Genomic DNA, 20,619 nt, shown 5'->3' with positions numbered 1-20,619 from the left:
GCTGTTAATTTGGGGTACCCTGGTAGTAGATACTGGTCAAATTTGTTCAGACCTACAGAGGCAAATTTGCCATTCAAACGTGCATGTCTTCGACTGTTGTGGTGTCCATCATTGACACCAACTCAAGAAACTCTTCAGTAACAGTCAATGTGTCTCATCAACTCCACGAATAAATAAGGCCAGTTGTCCCACGTCTGCGATGTCGGTGCTTGTCAATTGCAACAGAAAATGCAATAAACGACTTGACCCTGTTTCAATTGGCTGTCTAAATCTGCCGATAGGTCCGAAGTCTTCTCTGCTATAGTATTCCTCGTCAGGCTGATATTAGGAAAAGCTCGTCGCTTCTCAGGACGTACCAGTTCAGCCGCCTTCATCATGCATCGTTTAACAAAGTCACCATCAGAATACAGCTTTGATGCTCATGCTATTTCGCTGGCAATTAGGTAGCTGGTTTCTACCGCTGCTTCACTGACTTGTCCGCTCTGGATGAAAGCTGACTGCTGTTTCCTCAGACCCGCCTGCAATTCGTTGATCAGTTGTCCTTGGAAGCCATCATATTTTTCGTTGTGAAGAGTCTCTTAGTGGCGTCGAATATTATTTTCCTTCAATACCGAAACTTGTTGCAAATGCACAAAGGTTTCCCGTCCATTTCTATAAATAAATAGGACGTGGTCAATTTTTCATTGAAAATGCTATAGCATTGTGTGTATACACTGCGTATCTACTTTTCTCCGTTTGGATAAGGACATTTTGGCTAATGAGGGTATAAGGGCGGGGTAGAGACCAGGGTAGAAACAACATCTTAACAAGCAGCAATTGGCGCATTGCTACCGTCTGCTGTGTTGGGTCTGTCTTCTCTGATCAAAACAATGTTGTCTTCCACTCTGATCAAAACAGTGTGCCCCATAGCGGATAATCAATGAATTGCATATTATTAAAAATATTAATTCCGTGTCTTTTATGCATTTTTTCACTTTTCAAATATCCTGCGGACCTGATCAAACGTGGGCCTGGTCGAACCTCTTTGTGGGCGGGTTCTGGCCCGCGGGCCGTATGTTTGACACCCCTAGGCCCTAGGGGAAAGGGCACCCAAACATTATCACCCCGCCCAGAGAGTTGCAAGGGTTCTAGCCAGAATTGTCGTGCTGGCTCATCAAATCGGCAGAGGTACTGACACGGGAAGGGGCTGCACTGCTTGGGCGACCTTCCTGACCCAAAAGGTGATCTCACCTAAGCGCTCTAGGGTGCTTGTGTAGTTGTCTCCGCCACGCATGTGCATCCCGACTAAGTGGTCACTTGATTGGGTTTGTACCGCTGTGTGATCAGTTTCCACAGGAAACGGGGACAGTGGTGTCTCATAATGATTACAATTGCGGATTGTGGCTGATATCTTATATGGTGCAGATGAGGAATCCGCAGAGATGCAGTGCTCAGGTTAGATGGCATCTTGACGAGCAAGTTTAAAACTCAAAAAGCTGCGCCGGCGCCACAAGACAGTAGCCAAATGCCTCATCATCTAATCAGTGACGCGCATGAATGGATGAACGAGATTCCCACTGTCCCTACCAACCATCTAGCGAAACCACAGCCAAGGGAAAAGGCTTGGCAGAATTAGCGGGGAAAGAAGACTCTGCTGAGCTTGACTTTTGTCTGGCACTGTGAAGAGACATGAGGGGTGTAAAATAAGTGGGAGGACGCACCATCAAAACCGGACCTCAACACTCCGCGGTCGCGTCCGCAGGTGAAATACCACTACTTTTATCGTTTCCTCACTTACGTGATGAGGGGGGAAGACGAGCGACCCTAATTTAAATTCTTTATCAGATGTACTAAGTTGGTTTTATTGTTGTTATTGTTGTATGAATAAGAAGGGTGGTATTGGTGTTTGTGACTGCAGTAAACAGGTCAGGTTGCATCATGTCAGATTTTTAATATATACAAATCGAATCATTCTCCATTTTATCTTTTTTATTTCAACTTCAGATGCAAAAAAATACTTTATAATCATAAAATAATGATCCATAGTCTGTTTGATTCACGAGTCGTAGTCTTCAGCGGGCAACTTGTGATTGATCTTATAACAATGCTTCGGGCCAGTTTAAATTTAGACGTGGGCCGCATTTGGCCCACGGGCCGGAATTTGGTCCATATATAAGGCGCACCGGACTATAAGGCGCACTGTCGGCTTTTGAGAAAATTTGAGGTTTTTAGGTGCGCCTTATAGTCCGGAAAATACGGTATTCTTCAAGATGACTGACGGCCTCTGGAAGGTGCTCAATTTACTGGCCAGCCAAAATCTGATACTCATTTGGGTGATGTATTTTCTTCTCCTTGGTGTTTCTTCACTTCTCAATAGGCGCTGCTGTTTTAATGCTGTACTTTTACCAATAGATGGTGCTGTTGAACCGTACTAGCTACACAATGAGAACATGCAGTCTCTTCCTACAAAAGGGCCTTCCTTGCAGGCCAGGACAGTCATCTTGGGGAGACCCCGCCAGGAAGATGGCAACCAACCCCAGGGACTGAGTGAGACCCACCAGCCTCGGCAAAATGGTAAAAGCCGTAGCCCTGCAAAACGCAGTTATTTTGTCAAAAGATAGATACTACAATTCCAAGAGGGCCTACTTGGGCACTATTACTGATATTAGCTGTATTAAAGTTTATCAGTCATCTTAAAACCATGAGTTTGATGCATCTTTTTATGAAATCTAGCAGCACAAGAAGTAAATTATGGGCAATACAAGCCCGATTCATCAACTCTGTCAGTTGTTCGGTCAATGGCTCTTCAACTTCCTTGTTTCTCTGTAAATGTTGCTTCCTCTTTCGCTTATTGGCATGAATGTTTTTCAGGAAGAGGCTTCAAAAAGACTTGGGTAACAGTTAACACTGACAAATTAGACAGAAAATAATTCTCCCATAACGGACTTTGTGGAACGGAGCGGCCTATTTAAATCAGTTTGGTTTGAGCTTAGAAAGATTGTGTGAGACTTGCACAAGATGGGTGAGTACAAGAGCGAAAGTAATCTACTTGCTCAAATACATCAACTTCTTATGATTTCCTATCTCTTTGCAGCACTGGTGTCTTCATTCATGGATGTTTAACAAAACTGTGCTATTTGTGGCCAGAACTGTCGATGTAGTGTAGCTACACGCTGTCTGCTTGAGTTCATTTGTACGCACATGAAATGTCGGGAGACACCAGCACCCTGTCTTGGAGGAGCATGTCTCCCACGGGCCAATCTAAGACCCTGGACATGTCTCCCACAGCAATTGCCTGCGGGAGCAGCATCTTTCCGGTGAAGATTATCAAAGTGTGTTTCCTCAGCAACAGTTTCAACCTCGGCAAGAACTTCAAACTGGTTCGGTGCGACGAAGGAATGACAGTCAGGGTATTTTACAACTATTTATGCTAACTAACTAATACTACTGTAATTTTGTTTTGTGTTGTGGGGTGGTGGGCACACGTCAAAAAGTAGCAAGCTAAGAGAAGAGTCACATGCAGAACCTTCTTGCTCTGTGGTACCAACACTGGCCACTTTTCTGCAGCGTATTGCTAATATTGATGTTTATTTACAATACTTGGCAAAAACCAAACCTACAATTGATAATAATACCGCTTAAGATAATGAAAGCAAGTACCTGCTAGGATGATAAACTAGTGGTTAGCATTTCTATCTCACTGGTTCCAGGATTCCTCCCGCAGTCCAAAAAGATGCAACTTAGCTTATTGAAATCTTTAAGCTTTCCACAGATGTTAAAGCACAATGACAGTGAACCACAATATTCAATATACCGTATTTTCCGCACTATAAGGCGCACCGGATTATAAAGCGCACATTCAATGAATGGCCCATTTTAAAACTTTGTCCATATATAAGGTGTACCGGATTATAAGGCGCACCTTCAATGCATGGCCCATTTTAAAACTTTGTCCATATATAAGATATATACATTTGGCCCGCGGGCCGGACTTTGGACACACCTGCTGTAGTGGCTCAACGTTAGTCCATATATAAGGCGCACCTGATTATAAGGCGCACTGAGCGGCGTTTGAGAAAATTGGAGGTTTTTAGGTGTGCCTTATAATGCGGAAAATACGGTACTTTAACGCCAAATGGTAAAACAACAAAAACAATAAACATTGTTCCCACTAAGTTTATCTCACATGAAATTGAAAGAAAGAAAAGTTTTTTAGCTATATTACTAAAAATATTAAACAGCAATTTGAAAAGAGGCATCGATGCTTGTTTGCACTTGTTTTTTTTAGTTTGTTTTTAACCCTTTATTCAAAAAAAAAAGAATCAAGTGACGAGTTGAGAAAACGTCATCTTCTGTTATAGGATGTCATCAACATTGTCCTGTCTAGTGGCCGCTTGGGTCCTGGCATAATACACACCCAGTGTTACGGTCTCCTTCTCAAGCACCTCAAGTCATCTGAGATACACTGGTTGCACCCGGACCTGACCATGACTGAACTCACACAGCGTTATGAACAACAGCACCTGGAGGCCGAGTGGAGGTTTATATGCCTTGTTGATTGTGGTGGAGCACAATTGTTTGAAATGAAACAAGGCAACGTTTCTGTGAATGTTACATTTTCAGATATGACTTAAGGATCAGATACATTCCATCAGATTTCTTGGCAAAATTCCAGGAGGACAGAACCACCATCCTCTACTTTTACCAGCAGGTCAGTTATATATATATTGTTTTAAAACCTTGAACTGATAAGAAAAAAGAATACAACGCTTTTAAGGTACCTAAGCGTGAGTGTGTTTAAAGGTACGCAGTGACTATATGCAGAAGTTTGCCTCTAAAGTCAGTGATGGGATGGCTCTTCAGCTTGGTTGCCTGGAGATTAGGTAGTGCATAGTTCCAAGTACTACACCCACCTCTATCAGTTTTGTTTTACATGATTAAATAATCCCTGTCTGCACTCTTATTCTCTTATTGTGTTGGCAGGAGATTCTGCAAAGACATGAATCCAAATGGACTAGAGAAAAAATCAAACTTTGAGCTGCTAGAGTAAGTCAAGTCCCCTGTGATTTGTGTATAATCTCTGACAATCTGGACTATTAACAAACATACTTATTATGCATCAATTTCAGAGAGGGTCTGATATTCTGGAATTGAGACCATTTCTCTTCTAACCTCAGCCATTTTTGCTGCCATGCTCTGTCAACTGCCTGTAACAATAAGTTTAATATTGTCTGTCCAGTCTGAATCTTGGACTCATATGTTTAAGAATAAAATACATCATTTAGAGCACGGTGGGCAAATGTTTGTGCTCAAGGGCCACATTTGATTTTTAAAGTGGACCGTCAGGATAATTTGGAAATAGGCATAGTTGCATATATATGTACATATATGACAAATATCTTGTCATATAGCATATTCAATTAAATATATCTTTGCAAATCATTGTTTTCTGTCTTCACATTTGCCACAACATCCTACCTTCAATGTATTTGGTATTTGCAGGTCATTTGTGACCAACAAGTTTCGGGGTCATTTATCATGATCTGACTTTTCTCCATTAGGAAAGATGTGGGACTTGACTTGTTCTTTCCAAAAGAGCTTATCAACAGTATGAAGGTAGAGATGCATCTCTCATACATCCCTAACCCAAACCCGCCACCCAATGCTAATTTGTGATTTTTGACACTTGTCAGCCAAAGCAGCTGCGTCGCATGATCCGGCAGACATTTCAAGGCTACGGCACTCTGGACCAAGAACAGTGCATGGTCAAGTTCTTCAGCACGCTGGCTCAGTGTTACAGCTATACACAGGAGAGATTTGCCTGTCAACTGGTGGTAAGTCAATGCGGAATGGAAGTGAGAAAGTATGCAACCTTCCATGGGGCACATTGTATGATTAGGTACACCTTTATCATAGAACTTCTATCAAAAATTCAGAAACATGCACAAATCAGCCTTACATATCATTATTATTGTTAATGCAATTGTGTTTGTGCACATTGCTTCACATCCTTTCTGTGACCCCTTTGACTTGTTCAAGCCACATGGCAATATTATATTTTTTTGTGAAGGATTGTTTAATCGGATTTTGATGTATGATGTGGCTGTTGAGCGTCACATTAAAACCTTCTATTGATTCTTTTAGCTGATGTTATGAAACAACTTAAACCACTGACCCCATTTTTGCAAGTTCTGGTCTGTCGCTCATGATCCCGCTTATCATATCATGTGCAAGTTAGATTGTTGTATGTGACTGTGTGTTTCCCTACAGCATGGTTGGCATGTAACAATAGACCTGGTCATTGGATCTGAAGGTATCAGTCAGCAAACTGACAATTCAACAGTGAGCTCAATCTCTTTCAATAAAACAAATTCCTGTTTTGTTCATCCATCTTGATAAAAAAAAAAATGTTTTGTTTCCTCCAGCCCGTCCGTCTGGCCACATTCTCTCAGGTGAGCAGTATTTCATTCTCTGCAGAGAGCCATGGCCGAGCTCTGCTCACTGTGCACATAGAGGGCACCAAGCAGGTAACTTTCCTATGAAAGTCTGGATGCTAAGTAATAGCGTGATATTTACCTAAAACAACAGTGGCGTGGTGGGAAATAATGAAATCCAAATGCTTTGTACTTTTACTTAAGTAAAATTTTCTTGTATTACACTACTGTTTGCGGTCACTTAGAAATGTCTTTATTACCTAAATTAAATCGCTATTTTCTCAAAAAGGACCACATTAAATTAATCAGGAATACACTCTATACATTGTTAATGTGGTGGATGACAATTCTGGCTGCAAACGTCTGTTTTTTCATGCAATATCTACATTTCCAGCAACCATCTCTCCAGTGTTCTAATGGTCCATTGTGTTTGCTAATTGCGTTGGAAGGTTAATGGATGATTAGAAAACCCAATTATGTTAGTTTTCATTGAGAATACTAAATTGTCTAACCCAAACCTTTGAACGGTAGTGTATTTATTTTTCTGACATTTTAGCTTTTCCTCCTTACTTTTGAAAACAGAAACTATGTCTGTGCTCCCGAGTCCTTTGTTAAAATAGGCGATTACTTTCTTCAACCTCTGTGGATGACATTTTAAAAACGATATAAAAGTAAAGTCAACAACATTTGAGGTCAGGCATGAAAGAGGTTATTACCCCGCCGACGCCCAAAGGAGCATATAACAACTCCAGCACGTCAAGACATAAGTGACGAAAAGCCGTTCATGAGCTGGGCAGATGGATCGATGGCATTGGTTAGACAGCAATGACTTGGAGAACTTTGAACCAGGGAATGTTTTTAATCTGAAAACTGAAAGTATTGCGTTTCCCCTCATTATTTATTTATTTATTTATTTATTTATTTATTTATTTATTTATTTATTTATTTATTTATTTATTTATTTATTTATTTATTTATTTATTTATTTATTTATTTACTTGTTTGTTTGTTTGTTTGTTTGTTTGTTTGTTTGTTTGTTTGTAAGATAATTTCCAGATTTTTGCTTTTCTGTTCACAATACAGTGGTGCCTTGGTTTTCGAACACAATCCGTTCCAGAAGGCTGTTTGAGAAGCAAATCGTTCGAATTCCGAATCATATTTTCCCATTACAAATAATGGAACAACAATTAATCCGTTCCAACCCAAAACCCCGCCTTTTTTAAGCATTTGAGAATATAATTATTTTTTTACATCTTACTTTTGAACTTATGTACATTTCAGGGTTTGTACTTGTAAAATGTATTTCAGTTCTGGAGTTTGAGTTTATTTTTGAGTCTTCTTTTGTGTCTGCACCTTTTTAAAACGCTTTTCATCTTGCTTTTCACTTTTTAACACACTGTGAGTGTTGCAGGACTTGACAGGCACACAGCGAAAGTGCTTTGGCCTCCAAGTTTTAAGCACTGAAAACCCTGTTCCACCCCACAGCCTCTGTCAGTGAGTACGGAGTCAATGGCTGTAGCAGAAAACATGGCCAACCTAATTGATGGCTTCTGTCAGATCGAGTGCTCTCCCCCTCAGGGTTCGCTCATTAGCAGGCCTAGAAAAGGTGCACATTTGAAATAGTGGCCAAAATGAAGAAGTCATTCAAAAGCATGTGGCACATTTGATAAACTCATTTACCATTTATTCTTGCAGTGAGATCGAAACTGCCTGACATTCCAAAACAGTGAGTTAAACCTTTTTCAGCTGTTGTAAAATAAAGGTGCATTGTATTGAGAAAGACTGTTTTTACTTTTCTGGCTGATATTTTAAATTGCTACAGTATATAACATCAGTTTAATTACATTAATTACACCCTTTAGGGGGGGGGGGGCTCATTTGAATTATAAGCAAATGCATAAGAAAAAACACTTACTAGCTGAATTTTCAGTGGTCTTTTTTGATATCTCATCCTAATAAATTCTTTTCAATCTCCTTTAGCATTGATTCGAATGGACCCAATAGAGGTTTGATACTAAACTTGAACACTTGCAATAAATTAGTATGCATACGCAGTAAACATACACAAGCACACTTTGACATTTCTGTCTTCTGTCTACAGGTTCAGACATTTATGTTGAGATTCCTGAGAATACAACAGACCCATGTGGTGAGTCAGGTTCCCCCAAATAATACCAGAAAATAAGAATGTGGCCCGATCATTAAAAAAAAACATATTTGTACATTCAGAGAAGCATAGGATCTCCCGAGCTGATGTAAATGTAGGTCAGATCCTGGGTGAGGGTTTCTTTGGAGAGGTTCATGATGGTGTGTATAAAAGCAAGGTAAGTTGAGCCGCGCTGAATGACGACACTGCATAGCCTGCGTTTTGCATTCAATTCATTGCGTTTACTGTGTTCTGTGTTTAAAGACAGGCGAGACGATCCAAGTAGCTATCAAAACCTGTAAGGACTGCTCAGCAGATGTGAAGGAAAAGTTTCTCAGTGAAGCTGGTTCGCTTGTTCACATTCCGAGATACATACAAACAAATAAATCACATACATGAATGCCTGAATTGTTTATTAAATTGCAGGGCTGATGAAAAATTTGGACCACCCCCACATTGTGCGCCTGATTGGAGTAATTAATATTGATCCGGTCTGGATTGTCATGGAACTCTGTCAATATGGAGAGGTGAGCATGGATGTTTAGACCTTGATGTTGGGTATCCTCACAAATTGCATGTTAGTGCTGGAAGATTTATTGATTATGGTCATGGCATGTAATGGGCATGTTACAGTATATTTCCCCATCATACCATGAGGACAAACTTGTGAATTCAAAGGCTAGATTTGATTTTTAAAGCAAAACAGATGTGCCAAGTACTTTTTAGATAGGGTTGAAAAAAACATTGAAACATGTATGTAAAATAGTTGATTTAATAATAATACAGAAATACATCATTCTCATTGGATGGTTTAACAAATGGATAAGCATTATTAAAAGGTTCTTCATAATGTAAATGCTCAGATTAAAGAACCAAAAAAGTCCAAGATGGGAAACCACTTTACCAATTTGTTGTTAAATACTTCTGGGCATGAGACAGAATAAGGGAGCTCTCAATAGACATGTTGATGAACAAAAGATAAAGGGAGCGGTGATGGGCAGGTTTGGTGTCTGAAGGTCGGATGGCGGTGGAGTTTGCAAACAGGAAGGAAATGGCTGTGGCGAACAGTGACGTGAGACGAAAACGAGCAGAGGCAGGTTCCCACATGTTGACTATATTCACGGAAGTGTTGAAAGAGCAAAGAATCAAGCGGCAGAAGTTAAGAAATGCCTATTGTTGTCAGGACTTAAAGGGTAGAGTTAAAAAAAAGTTTGGGTTATCTTGTGGCGGTGGCAGATGATTGGATTGATAGCAGAACAGTGATTTGGGCGACAGGCAGAAAGCTCACCGGGCGGACAAAAGAAGACAAAGAGCTCTTGAGAGAGCTCAAGAGGAACATAACGAGAGGAGACGGGCGATAAAGGAGGAGGCGGCTAAAGCCACAAAGAGGGTGGGTGATGAGTTGGTCTAAAAGTAGCCGAAAGGGAGTTTCAAAGATTGGCTGGTGTCGAGCTTGGAAGGATTTTCAACAGGTTAGGGTGATTAAAAGCAGTGATGGAAATGTAGTCATAAGTGATCAGAGCGTGTCGTGTAGCTGGAAGGATGAATTTTTGGATTAGATGAATGTGGTAGAGTGTCCGCCCTGAGACTGGAAGGTTGTGGGTTCAAACCCTGGCCGGGTCATACCAAACACTATAAAAATGGGACCCCTTGCCTCCTTGCTTGGCACTCAGCATTAAGAGTTGGAATTGGGGGGTTACATCACAAAGGATTCCCGAGCGCGGCACCGCTACTGCTCACTGCTCCCCTCTCCCCCAGGGGATGGATCAAAATCACACAGGGATGGGTTAGATGCAGAGGACAAATTTCACCACACCCAGATGTGTGTGTGACGATCATTGGGACTTTAACTTTAACTTAAATTTAACTTTAAAATGAAAGACAAATAAGAATAAGGCGGTGGAAACTGAAACATGATGAAGTGAGAAAAGTCGTGAAGAGAATCAACAATAGAAATTCCTGAGGGGAAATGCCTGAGAAGGTGTGGAAAAAAATGTAAGACAGGGCAAATATGCACAGCAACTGTTCTGTTGTGTGTATTTAGTACGAGAGTATCATCTCCATCTTGAGTGTGAGACTACATCAAGGAAAGGCTCTAAGGCTCTTCTTGTGTTCTTCTTGTGCTTCAGTGATGGACAGATTGACTAATGAGGATAAGTATACACTGCAGTTTTTGGACAGAAAGTTAGAGAAGCCAGAATGAGAAGTTTTGAACATCTGCAGAGGCGTGGCAGTGGCTATAATAGTAGAACAATTCTGGAAATGGAGTCGTTAGATTGAACCAAAGAGGAAGACCAAAGAGGAGCTTCATGAATGGGGTCTTGCAAATGGGTAGAGTTAGAGCAGAAGATTCGGAGGATGGGGAGGAATGGAATAAAATGATTTTCTGTGGGAAACGCTAAATAGCGTTAAGATGAAAGGGAAAGAAGAGGGTAGATGGACAATTTTCAGAATAAAGTGGACACACTGCACATGACTCTCAAAGACAGCCATAGGAATGAATCTGGTTTAAAGCAATAGTTTTCCGATTCTGTTACGTAAAACTTAGCGTAATGATCTCTAATCAAATTTTCTGTGGAAAGAAATTTGCCTAATCCAGAAACAATGTCCTGAAAAAGTATCAAAGATTCACCTTTGAGGCTACTCACTCTTATACACTGGCGTGCATGGGTTGAATTTGAAATTGTATTTGTCCCACCTGAGGACTGGAGGATGCTCTTTTCTCTATGAGGTGGGCCACCTATCCGCAGAACTCTACCCAATGAACTAAGAACAAATCTTAGTTTCATTTCATGTTTGTATGTGTTTATGATGTCAGCTGGGGAAATACCTGAAGGAGCAGAAATATATCTTGACAACTGAAACATTAATCCTATACTGTCTGCAAATCTGCAAAGCCTTGTGTTATCTTGAGGGCCTCAACATGGTGCACAGGTACGTGCAGAAGACCTTTTCCCCTCTATGTGGCCCGTTAAATTGATTGTGCCTTCCACCATGCTTATGTAGAGATATAGCAGTGAGAAACATCCTTGTGGCATCTTCTGACTGTGTCAAGCTCGGTGACTTTGGTCTGTCTCGTTACATTGATGACCAAGAGTATTACAAAGGTACACACATATTCACAAGCGTAAAGATTTAGTCTGCCATTCTTCCATCGTTTGAAATTTCTCTCCTTTATCTCACAGCATCTGTTTCGCGAATGCCAATCAAGTGGATGGCGCCAGAATCCATCAACTTTCGTCGGTTCACCATTGCCAGTGATGTCTGGATGTTTGGTTAGAGACCCGCTCATGCAACTTTTGTTGATAAACACAAATGTTTCAAATACATTATTTGGATATCTAATTCTGTGTTGTAGATGAAATAGTATACGTCGACCATTTGGTTTACCATTACTATGACCAAAATGATCAGTGTTGCATTATCACGACCCTAATAAGGATAAGCGATTAAGAGGATGAATGAATGAATGAATGAATGAATGAATGGATGGATGGATGGATGGATGGATGGATGGATGGATGGATGAATGAATGAATGAATGAATGAATGAATGAATGAATGAATGAATGAACGAACAAATGAATGAATGATAGTTGTTCTATTCTGAAATAGTATGTCACCAGCAACTCTATGCACATTGCATGTTAGCATCCAAACCGAATTTTCATGCTCGGGCATGGAAGAAGTTCTTCAAGGTCATGTACTAGAATGACTTGAATGACGGTTCCGAAGGAATTCTGGTCCATCAATCATCTAAATTCCACTGACATGCTTTCCCATGGAGAGAGCTCTGAGTTACGAGCTGTACAGATCAGCCAAAATATTTCCAGATATGATCTGTCCCGAATCGGTTTACAGAGCCATATCAGAATCAGAATAAACTTTATTGTGCATGCCAAACAGGGAATTTGGCTCCGGTTGAGCTCACCCTCTGTACAACATTCAGGTAACTAACAACATTTAAGTGACGAGAGCAGAATGTTATTACACAGTGATGACACTGAGTCTCTATGAGTGGTGTAAGTTCATCAGAGCGACAGCCTGGGGGAAGAAGCTGTGTCTGTGTCTGCTGGTTTTGGCGTGCAGCGCTCCGTAACGCCATTAGTTGAACAGACTGTGTCCTGGGTGAGAAGGGTCTGCAGATGTTACTTGCACGTTTCCTGGTCCTGGACAGGTACAAGTCTTGGATAGATGGGAGGTTGGTCCCGATGATCTTTTCCGCAGACCTGATTGTCCGTTGCAGTCTGTGGTTGTCTTGTTTGGTAGCCGATACAAACCAGACAGTGATGGAGGTGCAGAGGATAGACTGGATGATGGCAGTGTAGAAGGTCTCCAGCAACTCCTGTCGCAGGTTGAACTTCCTGAGCTGTCTCAGAAAGTACAACCACTGCTGGGCCTTCTTCCGGATGGAGTCTATGTGGCCGGTCCCTTTCAGGTCCCGGGAGATTGTGGAGCCCAGGAACTTGAAGGTGTCTGTGGTGGGAATAGCATTACTGAGGATGGTGAGGGGTGAAAGTAGCGAAGGGTCTCTCCTGAAGTCCACTGTCATCTCCACAGTCTTGAGCGGGTTCAGCTCCAGGTGGTTTTCACTGCACCAGTGGACTAGCTGCTCCACCTCCTGTCTATATGCAGTCTCGTCGCATACTTGTGGAGCTTCACAGGAGAGTCGCCTGAGGAGCAATCGTTGGTGTAGAAAGAGAAGAGCAATGGGGAGAGTACACACCCCTGGGGGTTGCCAGTGCTGGTGGTCCATGTGTCGGTCGGATGTGATGGTCCCCAGCCTCATCTGCTGTCTCCTGATGGTCAGGAAGCTGGTGATCCACTGACAAGTGGAAGCAGGCACCGCGAGCTGGGTGAGCTTCTGGTGGAGGATATTGGGAGCGATGGTGTTGAACGCCGAGCTGAAGTCCACAAACAGGATCTTGGCGTACTGTCTCAGTGTAGTGCAGTCCCATGTTGACCGCATCATCCACCGACCTGTTTGCCCGGTAGGCAAACTGCAGGTGGCCCAACACTAGCCTCTCAAAGGATTTCATGACCTTAGATGTCAGGCCGACGAGTCTGTAATCATTCAATCCTGTGATGGCGGGCTTCTTGGCCACCGGCACGATGGTGTAGCTTTTGAAGCACGAGAACACCTTGCACAGCTCCAGGGAATGGTTAAAGATCCGTGTAAAGGTGGGTGCCAGCTGTTCAGCACAGACTTTCAGGCAGGAGGGGGACACGCCGTCTGGGCTTGGTGCCTTCCTGACCTTCTGTCTCCAGAACATCTGACACACCAAAACTTGTTTGTTGTGTAGACTATACTGTATATCATGCATGACGTTGACAGTCATAATGGCCCTCCGAAGGAAACTATGATTACGATGCGGCCCGTGACAAAAACGAGTTTGAGTTTATTTAGAGTCGCAACTTGTATGTCATACAAGTTGCTACTCTAAATAAACTATATATCAAACAACTATAACATAAATAACAAGTTTATCGAACCATCTGTGTCACTCCAAATGATTAAATCTCCTGACTCCGGAAGTCAGTGAATGGAACTCATTGTCAGTGAGGCTCTAATTATTCCACAGCCATAGTGCGCCCTCATGCGTTTTAAAGTGAAAATAACATGTGGCGTGATCAACTATACTAGTAAGTACGTAATGTGTTAATGATCAAGTAAAAATTTGTGAATAATTACACATATAGGTCACTCAGGAGTCCTGAGTATAAGTCACCCCCCCACCCAAACTATGAAAAATCCCGACTTATAGTCCGAAAAATACGGTATTTAAATTTAGAACTGTCTTTCTAAGGCCAAACTTTTCAATTTCTTGTTTGACATAAAATATCCTTCCACACAAAATTCTAATGTCTGTAAAGTTTTTCATGCCAAACCATAAAAAACAAAAGGAATGTACAGTAAGCGACATTACTGCTTATTTGCTCCGAGGTGTAAAAGGACTCTCAAGCTTCAATGTGCCCATTTAATGCCATTGGGGCCTTCGGCTTTCCCGAGCAGTCACTGGAGTGTTTGCCACAGGATCCAGGAGCAACTGAATTGGTTCCGTTTAGACTGCCGTAAAAACACGCCTGGGGAGCTTATGCATATTTGTTGTTCTTTTGAAAAGAAGGTACTTGGGAGACATGTTTGGCAACAGTTGTACCAGCTCAACGAGCCAGGGAAAAACTGTTTACAATCCCTTTTGTTTCTTTGAGATATGATCAGTGTCATCAGTCCAGCAGGAAATGTGGACATGTGATTTTGGCAACAGCGGTGCTGAACATCCCAATGTCTGAGTGGAATGTGTCCACCCTCATGCCTCTCACTGAAACTGTCACGTATTATATCTCAGCCAAATGCAGATTGAGCACAAATCCCTTGCTGAAAGCCCTTCAGCCAAAGATGGAATGGAGCTAGCTAACGTGTTCTAGCCGGATGATAATCTTCAACCTGAGGCAGGAAAGAAGTTGCAGCCATGTCCTTATGAACATTTTTCTCCAGAGACAGATGTGGTTCTAATCTCCCAATTAAATGAAAATCTGTACCGACGCTTTGAAACAATTATCATTGGGTGGAAACACGACCAATTCTTCAAACACCCAAAATGATGTACAGTATGCATTACAGATTTTTGTTTAGCAAAAACAGATGGTACTGAAAACAAACAATACCTCTTTGAAGGACCAGGAGCCGTGAAACATGCAATCACTATGCATGGACCATCTGGACAATTTCCTTAAGCATGACGTGCAACCAGTTCAGGGTGTCCCCCGCCTTCTGCCCGATAATCATCATAGTGCAAAAAATATAATAAATGAAATTAAATGAGTGACCGTCTTGATAAATTAACTAATCGTCCATGTTTGAGTGTTTACTGATGGAAGCTCTTAAGACCAGGGACAGGAAAAGAGTTAAGATTCTATATTCTGTGTTACTGCTTGGAAAAGGGAAATGCAATCTGAATAATTCAAAACAACGTAAACAAAAGTTTTAATACCACGATCAGGTGAAGCATTGTTGAAACATGGGCCTTAGCACATAGTGGATGTGTGTGTGTGTGCGTGTGTGTGTGTCCTGTTCAGGTGTGTGTGTGTGGGAGATCTTCTCCATGGGCCAACAACCATTCTTCTGGTTGGAAAATGGACAGGTGATCATCCAGCTGGAGTCCGGCACCCGACTTCCTAAGCCGTTGTCGTGTCCGCCCATTGTCTACTCTCTACTGACCAGCTGCTGGACCTATGAGCCGTGCATCCGTCCCAGCTTCAGCCAGCTCATGTGCTCCCTGAGGTACTAAGTTTCTTACTACAACTCACTGCTGAACATTGTAACAAAAGCTGAAATTGCCTTTTGGCCTCGCATGAGAGCTGACTCACTGCATGAGACCGAAAAACAAGCTTATTCAAGCAGAACTAAATTTATGTTGTAAAAATGTGGATATAATCAGGGCTCAGAGTACACATAAGTGGCACGCATAAGCGCTGAAATATTGAGCTCCTGTTCAAATTTGTCATTGCAAAGTCAAGTCAGCCAGCACAAGGGTTGCTTCAGAGGGCCAAATTCAAAATGAATGCTAAGTAAAGCTTTGATATCCATGTACAGTCCTACTTGCTGTGCTTTTATTTTATTTCATAGAGCGTGTGATTCAAAATGCACGCATGTCGAAGGTTTTTTTACATTCTATTGGTTGACCATGAGATTCTATACGCTGTCTCTTGAAGCTCATCCAGGATGTCAGTGGGTCAGAAAAGAAAATGAGCACTAAACAGCAACCTCGCATGTTTGAAATTGTTGAAAACTGTTTTTCCTTCAAACTACTGGCGGAGCTAGGATTTCTCCTTGGGGAGGGCAAATGGAGGAGGCCAATGACATTTCCACATATTCGAAAAATTCTTTAAAACCCCCCTGATCAAGATTCAATATATGCTCCCTTCCGGAGTTGGGTGGAAGTGTGGGAAAAAAAATTCAGGAAAATCGTGAACTACATAGTAAATATCAATTATCTGGTCTGGCACCAAGCATAATTTAGGGGGGACCAGTGCCCCAACGCCACCCCTCTAGTTCTGCCACTGTTGAAATGACCTAAGGTGAATGGTACAAAATATTTATTATGAAAACTCATTGTGCTTGGATGAAAGGGACATTCTCAAAATTGAAGAGGCAGGAACACTTCACTGCATCACTTCTAGCTCGCCACTGGACTATGACCACTCTGAGCCTCCCCCAAAGGTGTTGTATCGACACGAGAAGGCACATTCACATCGATCAGTGCTTTAAACAACTAATAAATCATCTCATGTGATCTCTCATCAGCCATCCAGAGTACCCCCCGACTGGTGCCATATCTCACATGTTCAGGTTTGCTCCACGCGTGTCCATAAATTGCAGTGCGTTGCTCACTCACACACACCGTATGCGCAAACAGTATTGTGCATCGTGTTGCATTGTGCGTGTGTATGTGTGTGTGTGTGTGCGTGTGTGTGTGCGTGCGTTTGTGTGTGTGCGTGTGTGTGTGTGTGTGTGCAGGGAACCTGGGATGTGCCATTTATGGACAAAGAGCAAGAACAAATTGATGACACTCTGCAAAGGCAAAAAAGAGAGATGGTCGCGGATAGACAGTGGCTAGAGCAGGAGGAGCAACAACTGGTGATGCACTCACACGGACACACACATGTTCACACACACATTCAAATGGATGTTATGTTTGTCTTGCAGGATCCTGCTGTGCGACAAGCCTCAAATGCAAAGGTGTAATATTTGTTTTGACTATCCATCCATCCATCCATCCATCCATCCATCCATCCATCCATCCATCCATCCATCCATCCATCCATCCATCCATCCATCCATCCATCCATCCATCAATTTTCTGTACCGCTTTGTCCCCACGGGGGTTGCGGGCGTGCTGGAGCCTATCCCAGCGGTCATTGGGCAGTAGGCGGGGGACACCCTGAACAGGTTGCTAGCCAATCGCAGGGCACAGAGAGACAAACAACCAGCCGCACTTGCACTCACACCTAGGGGCAATTTGGAGTGCTCAATCGGCCGACCATGCATGTTTGTGGAATGTGGGAGGAAACGGGAGTGCCCGGAGAAAATCCACATGGCACGGGGAGAACATGCGAACTCCACACAGGGAGTGTCGAAGGTGGACTCGAACCCGCAACCTCCTAACTGTGAGGCGGACGGCTCCTCCAAAAGCGTTTTTCTAAATAGTATCGTGCTCAACAGTTAAACCTGTTGAAATTCAAGCGCACCCTCTGTATTATTTTAATGAGTAAACAGTTCAAGCTGCTTTGCAAAACACACAAGTCAACCGCCTGATCAGATATCTCATGTGATCTCTCATCAGCCGTCCAGAGTATCCCCCGACTCGTGCCATATCTCACATGTTCAGGTTTGCTTCACACGTGTCCATAAATTGCAGTGCGTTGCTCTCTCACACACACTGTTATGCGCAAACAGTATTGTGCATCGTGTTGCATTGTGTGTGTGTGTCTGTGTGTGTGTGTGCTTGCGTGCGTGCGTGCGTGATGATGTGGCAGTCTGGCAGAGGCAATGGGCCTTTACTGAAAAGTCCCAAATCCAGCTGCTTGTCGCCGTCTCTGGCCAGAGGCAGCATAATAGTCACATGAGAACTCAGAAGAATCAAAGCTTTGTGGCTTTGCAGCAAAACAGGGTGCGTCGCAGAACCACACGTTAAACAGATATGACATTACTCACTTTTTTTCTAACACCAGCAGAGCATCCAAACAGAACAAAGTGTTCAACTTAGAGTATGTTGTTTTCGAACTAACAACATCCAGATAGGGGAGAAAACTGTGTGGTTTTGAGGAATGACAAACTGTACATGTGCTCAGTTACCTCTTCATTCCTATCCATCGGTGCGTGCGTGTGTGTGTGTGTGTGTGGTGCAGGGAACCTGGGATGTGCCATTTATGGACAAAGAGCAAGAACAAATTGGTGACACTCTACAAAGGCAAAAAAGAGAGATGGTCGCGGATAGACAATGGCTAGAGCAGGAGGAGCAACAACTGGTGATGCACTCACACACACACACGCACACACACGCACACATGTTCACACACACATATTCAAATGGATGTTATGTTTTTCTTGCAGGATCCTGCTGTGCGACAAGCCTCAAATGCAAAGGTGTAACATTTGTTTTGACTATCCATCCATCTTCTGTACCGCTTTGTCCCCACGGGGGTCGCGGGTGTGCTGGAGCCTATCCCAGCGGTCATTGGGCAGTAGGCGGGTGACACCCTGAACCGGTTGCCAGCCAATCGCAGGGCACACAGAGACAAACAACCATTTGCACTCACACCTAGGGGCAATTTGGAGTGCTCCATCGGCCTACCATGCATGTTTTTGGGATGTGGGAGGAAACCGGAGTGCCCGGAGAAAACCCACATGGGCACGGGGAGAACATGCAAACTCCACACAGGGAGGGTCGGAGGTGGAATCGAACTCGCAACCTCCTAACTGTGAGGCTCAACAGTTAAACCTGTTGGAATTCAAGCGCACCCTCTGTATTATTTCAATGAGTAAACAGTTCAAGCTGCTTTGCAAAACACACAAGTCAACCGCCTGATCAGATATTTTTTTATTTTCAGGTTCCAGTGAAAAATCCATCTGATGGTAAGTGTTCTTGCTGTTCATAAATGGTAATCGGGAGGTAGGTAGTATGTAAAATAAATAACGTGTGCTGTGTTCAAGGTTCTCAACCAACAACCCCGGCGTCTCCTGACGTCACATTGGTAAACCAGAATCTCCTCTCTCAGTTGGCCCAATGATTGAATCGTATTTTTATTCTGATTGGATTATATAGTCAATTGCAACAGAAGATCTGTGTTTTAGTGTTGTCCCACAGCTGAATTGGACCGATCAGATGATCAGGTTTACTCAAGTGTCATGGCTCTAGTCAGACAGGTGGTGCAGCTGAAGAATGAGGTCAACATGCTGCCTGCCACAGAGTACCCCAACGCTGTCAGAGTAAGTGTGCACCGCCTTTGAGTCGCTTTACATTGACGTAACTCGGTATTTACCTCCTGCTCGTTCCGCACCATCCAGGCGGTTGGTGTCACTCTGCGAAGCCTCATCCAACACGTTGATGATGTCATGCCTTCCCTGGACGGCTCAGTTGCAAACGAGGTTGTGTGTCTCTTGGTTTCCCTTTTGTTCACAGTCAAACTGCTGACAAATAAATTTTTCAATGTAAAAGGCCCACTTTTAGACGTGTCTTGTCCTCATTTTTGTGCTCATCTTGTTGACCTTTCCCAGATCACAGGCACAAAGAAGCTGCTGAACAAGGATTTGGGGGAGTTGATCAATAAAATGAGATTGGCCCAGCAGAACTCAATGACAACGCTGAAACAGGAGTGCCAACGACAGATGCTGGCTGCCGCACACACGCTGGCACTGAACTCCAAGAACCTACTGGATGCAGTGGACCAGGCCCGTGCCAGGGCCAACCTGGTCAAGCAGAGACAGGATGAAAACAGATCAGGGGATTAAGGGGTGGTCCACTATTGCAGTCTCGAATATAAGGCCCAAAGTACATTAAACAAGAGAAGTATGTGATGTAGAAATGAAGATTTGTTTGAACTGAATTTTAATGTTTGATTAAAATTGGATATTGCCACAAAAGTTAGGTTCCCAAATCATTGTGCTCGCTGATTGTGACCTGAAACGGAACGGCACTCAGTTAGCCTCAAAAACGTGCTGTTGCCGGACAAAAGCAAGTCTTTGTGTTAAACGTTTGTACAGCATGCTCAGTCACCACCGTAAAGCTGGCACAGAGATATGTTTGCTAAACACTTCCGCCCCTCCTCGTCCTTCGTCCACAAAATGGGCGTCACTCTTAGTCATGCACACATCAGAAACATTTCGCAGTAGGCAATGGAATTATATTGCTTGTTTGTCTCCCTAGTGAAACTGTACTTCAAAAGCAAAATACTACATGTGCATTTAAACAGTTGCATCTGTGAGAGTCACTAATTATACTCTATAAGAGTCTTATGGCCTGGAGCTAGGCTTGGTACGACAACAAACTCCTAGTTTGT

At 42.9% G+C, this 20,619-nt stretch overlaps 1 protein-coding gene across 10 annotated transcripts; it reads left to right on the top strand.

Moving 5' to 3' along the window:
• The first annotated feature begins 2,397 nt into the window (after positions 1-2,397).
• On the top strand, positions 2,398-20,203 carry LOC133170270 (protein-tyrosine kinase 2-beta-like). Of its 10 annotated transcripts, none has more exons than XM_061303073.1 (33): positions 2,398-2,553; positions 3,268-3,389; positions 4,341-4,519; positions 4,603-4,690; positions 4,783-4,862; positions 4,963-5,025; positions 5,541-5,595; positions 5,673-5,813; positions 6,250-6,321; positions 6,405-6,506; positions 7,899-8,019; positions 8,109-8,139; positions 8,394-8,419; positions 8,515-8,562; positions 8,643-8,737; positions 8,824-8,905; positions 8,986-9,086; positions 11,378-11,493; positions 11,566-11,666; positions 11,745-11,834; positions 15,637-15,841; positions 16,690-16,780; positions 16,865-16,909; positions 17,078-17,197; positions 17,267-17,299; positions 17,904-17,948; positions 18,469-18,588; positions 18,674-18,706; positions 19,171-19,195; positions 19,274-19,314; positions 19,415-19,549; positions 19,628-19,708; positions 19,838-20,203. In XM_061303073.1, exons 1-33 carry the CDS (start codon positions 2,430-2,432, stop codon positions 20,069-20,071), a joined length of 3,045 nt encoding a protein of 1,014 aa, XP_061159057.1. In that variant the 5' UTR covers positions 2,398-2,429; the 3' UTR covers positions 20,072-20,203. The 10 variants fall into 10 exon arrangements, 9 of the variants coding, with proteins under 9 accessions (XP_061159057.1, XP_061159064.1, XP_061159031.1 ...); XM_061303089.1 differs by adding an exon at positions 2,851-3,001 and having other exon boundaries at positions 2,416-2,553; positions 17,078-17,299; XM_061303055.1 differs by adding an exon at positions 2,851-3,001 and having other exon boundaries at positions 2,416-2,553; positions 3,074-3,389; positions 17,078-17,299.
• The last annotated feature ends 416 nt before the right edge of the window (positions 20,204-20,619 follow it).

This window comes from Syngnathus typhle, linkage group LG2, assembly GCF_033458585.1.
Source record: "Syngnathus typhle isolate RoL2023-S1 ecotype Sweden linkage group LG2, RoL_Styp_1.0, whole genome shotgun sequence".
Taxonomy (NCBI): domain Eukaryota; kingdom Metazoa; phylum Chordata; class Actinopteri; order Syngnathiformes; family Syngnathidae; genus Syngnathus; species Syngnathus typhle.
This window is presented reverse-complemented; position numbering and strand designations above follow the sequence as displayed.

What these genes read in the sequence shown, in the direction of transcription:
- LOC133170270 (XM_061303047.1), top strand. Translation starts at nt 2,430, where the DNA reads ATGCAGTCTCTTCCTACAAAAGGGCCTTCCTTGCAGGCCAGGACAGTC. An exon ending in CACCTGGAGGCCGAGTGGAG is followed by an intron (nt 4,520 to 4,602) that starts GTTTATATGCCT and finishes TTACATTTTCAG; the next exon opens with ATATGACTTAAGGATCAGAT. An exon ending in AGCAAACTGACAATTCAACA is followed by an intron (nt 6,322 to 6,404) that starts GTGAGCTCAATC and finishes TGTTTCCTCCAG; the next exon opens with CCCGTCCGTCTGGCCACATT.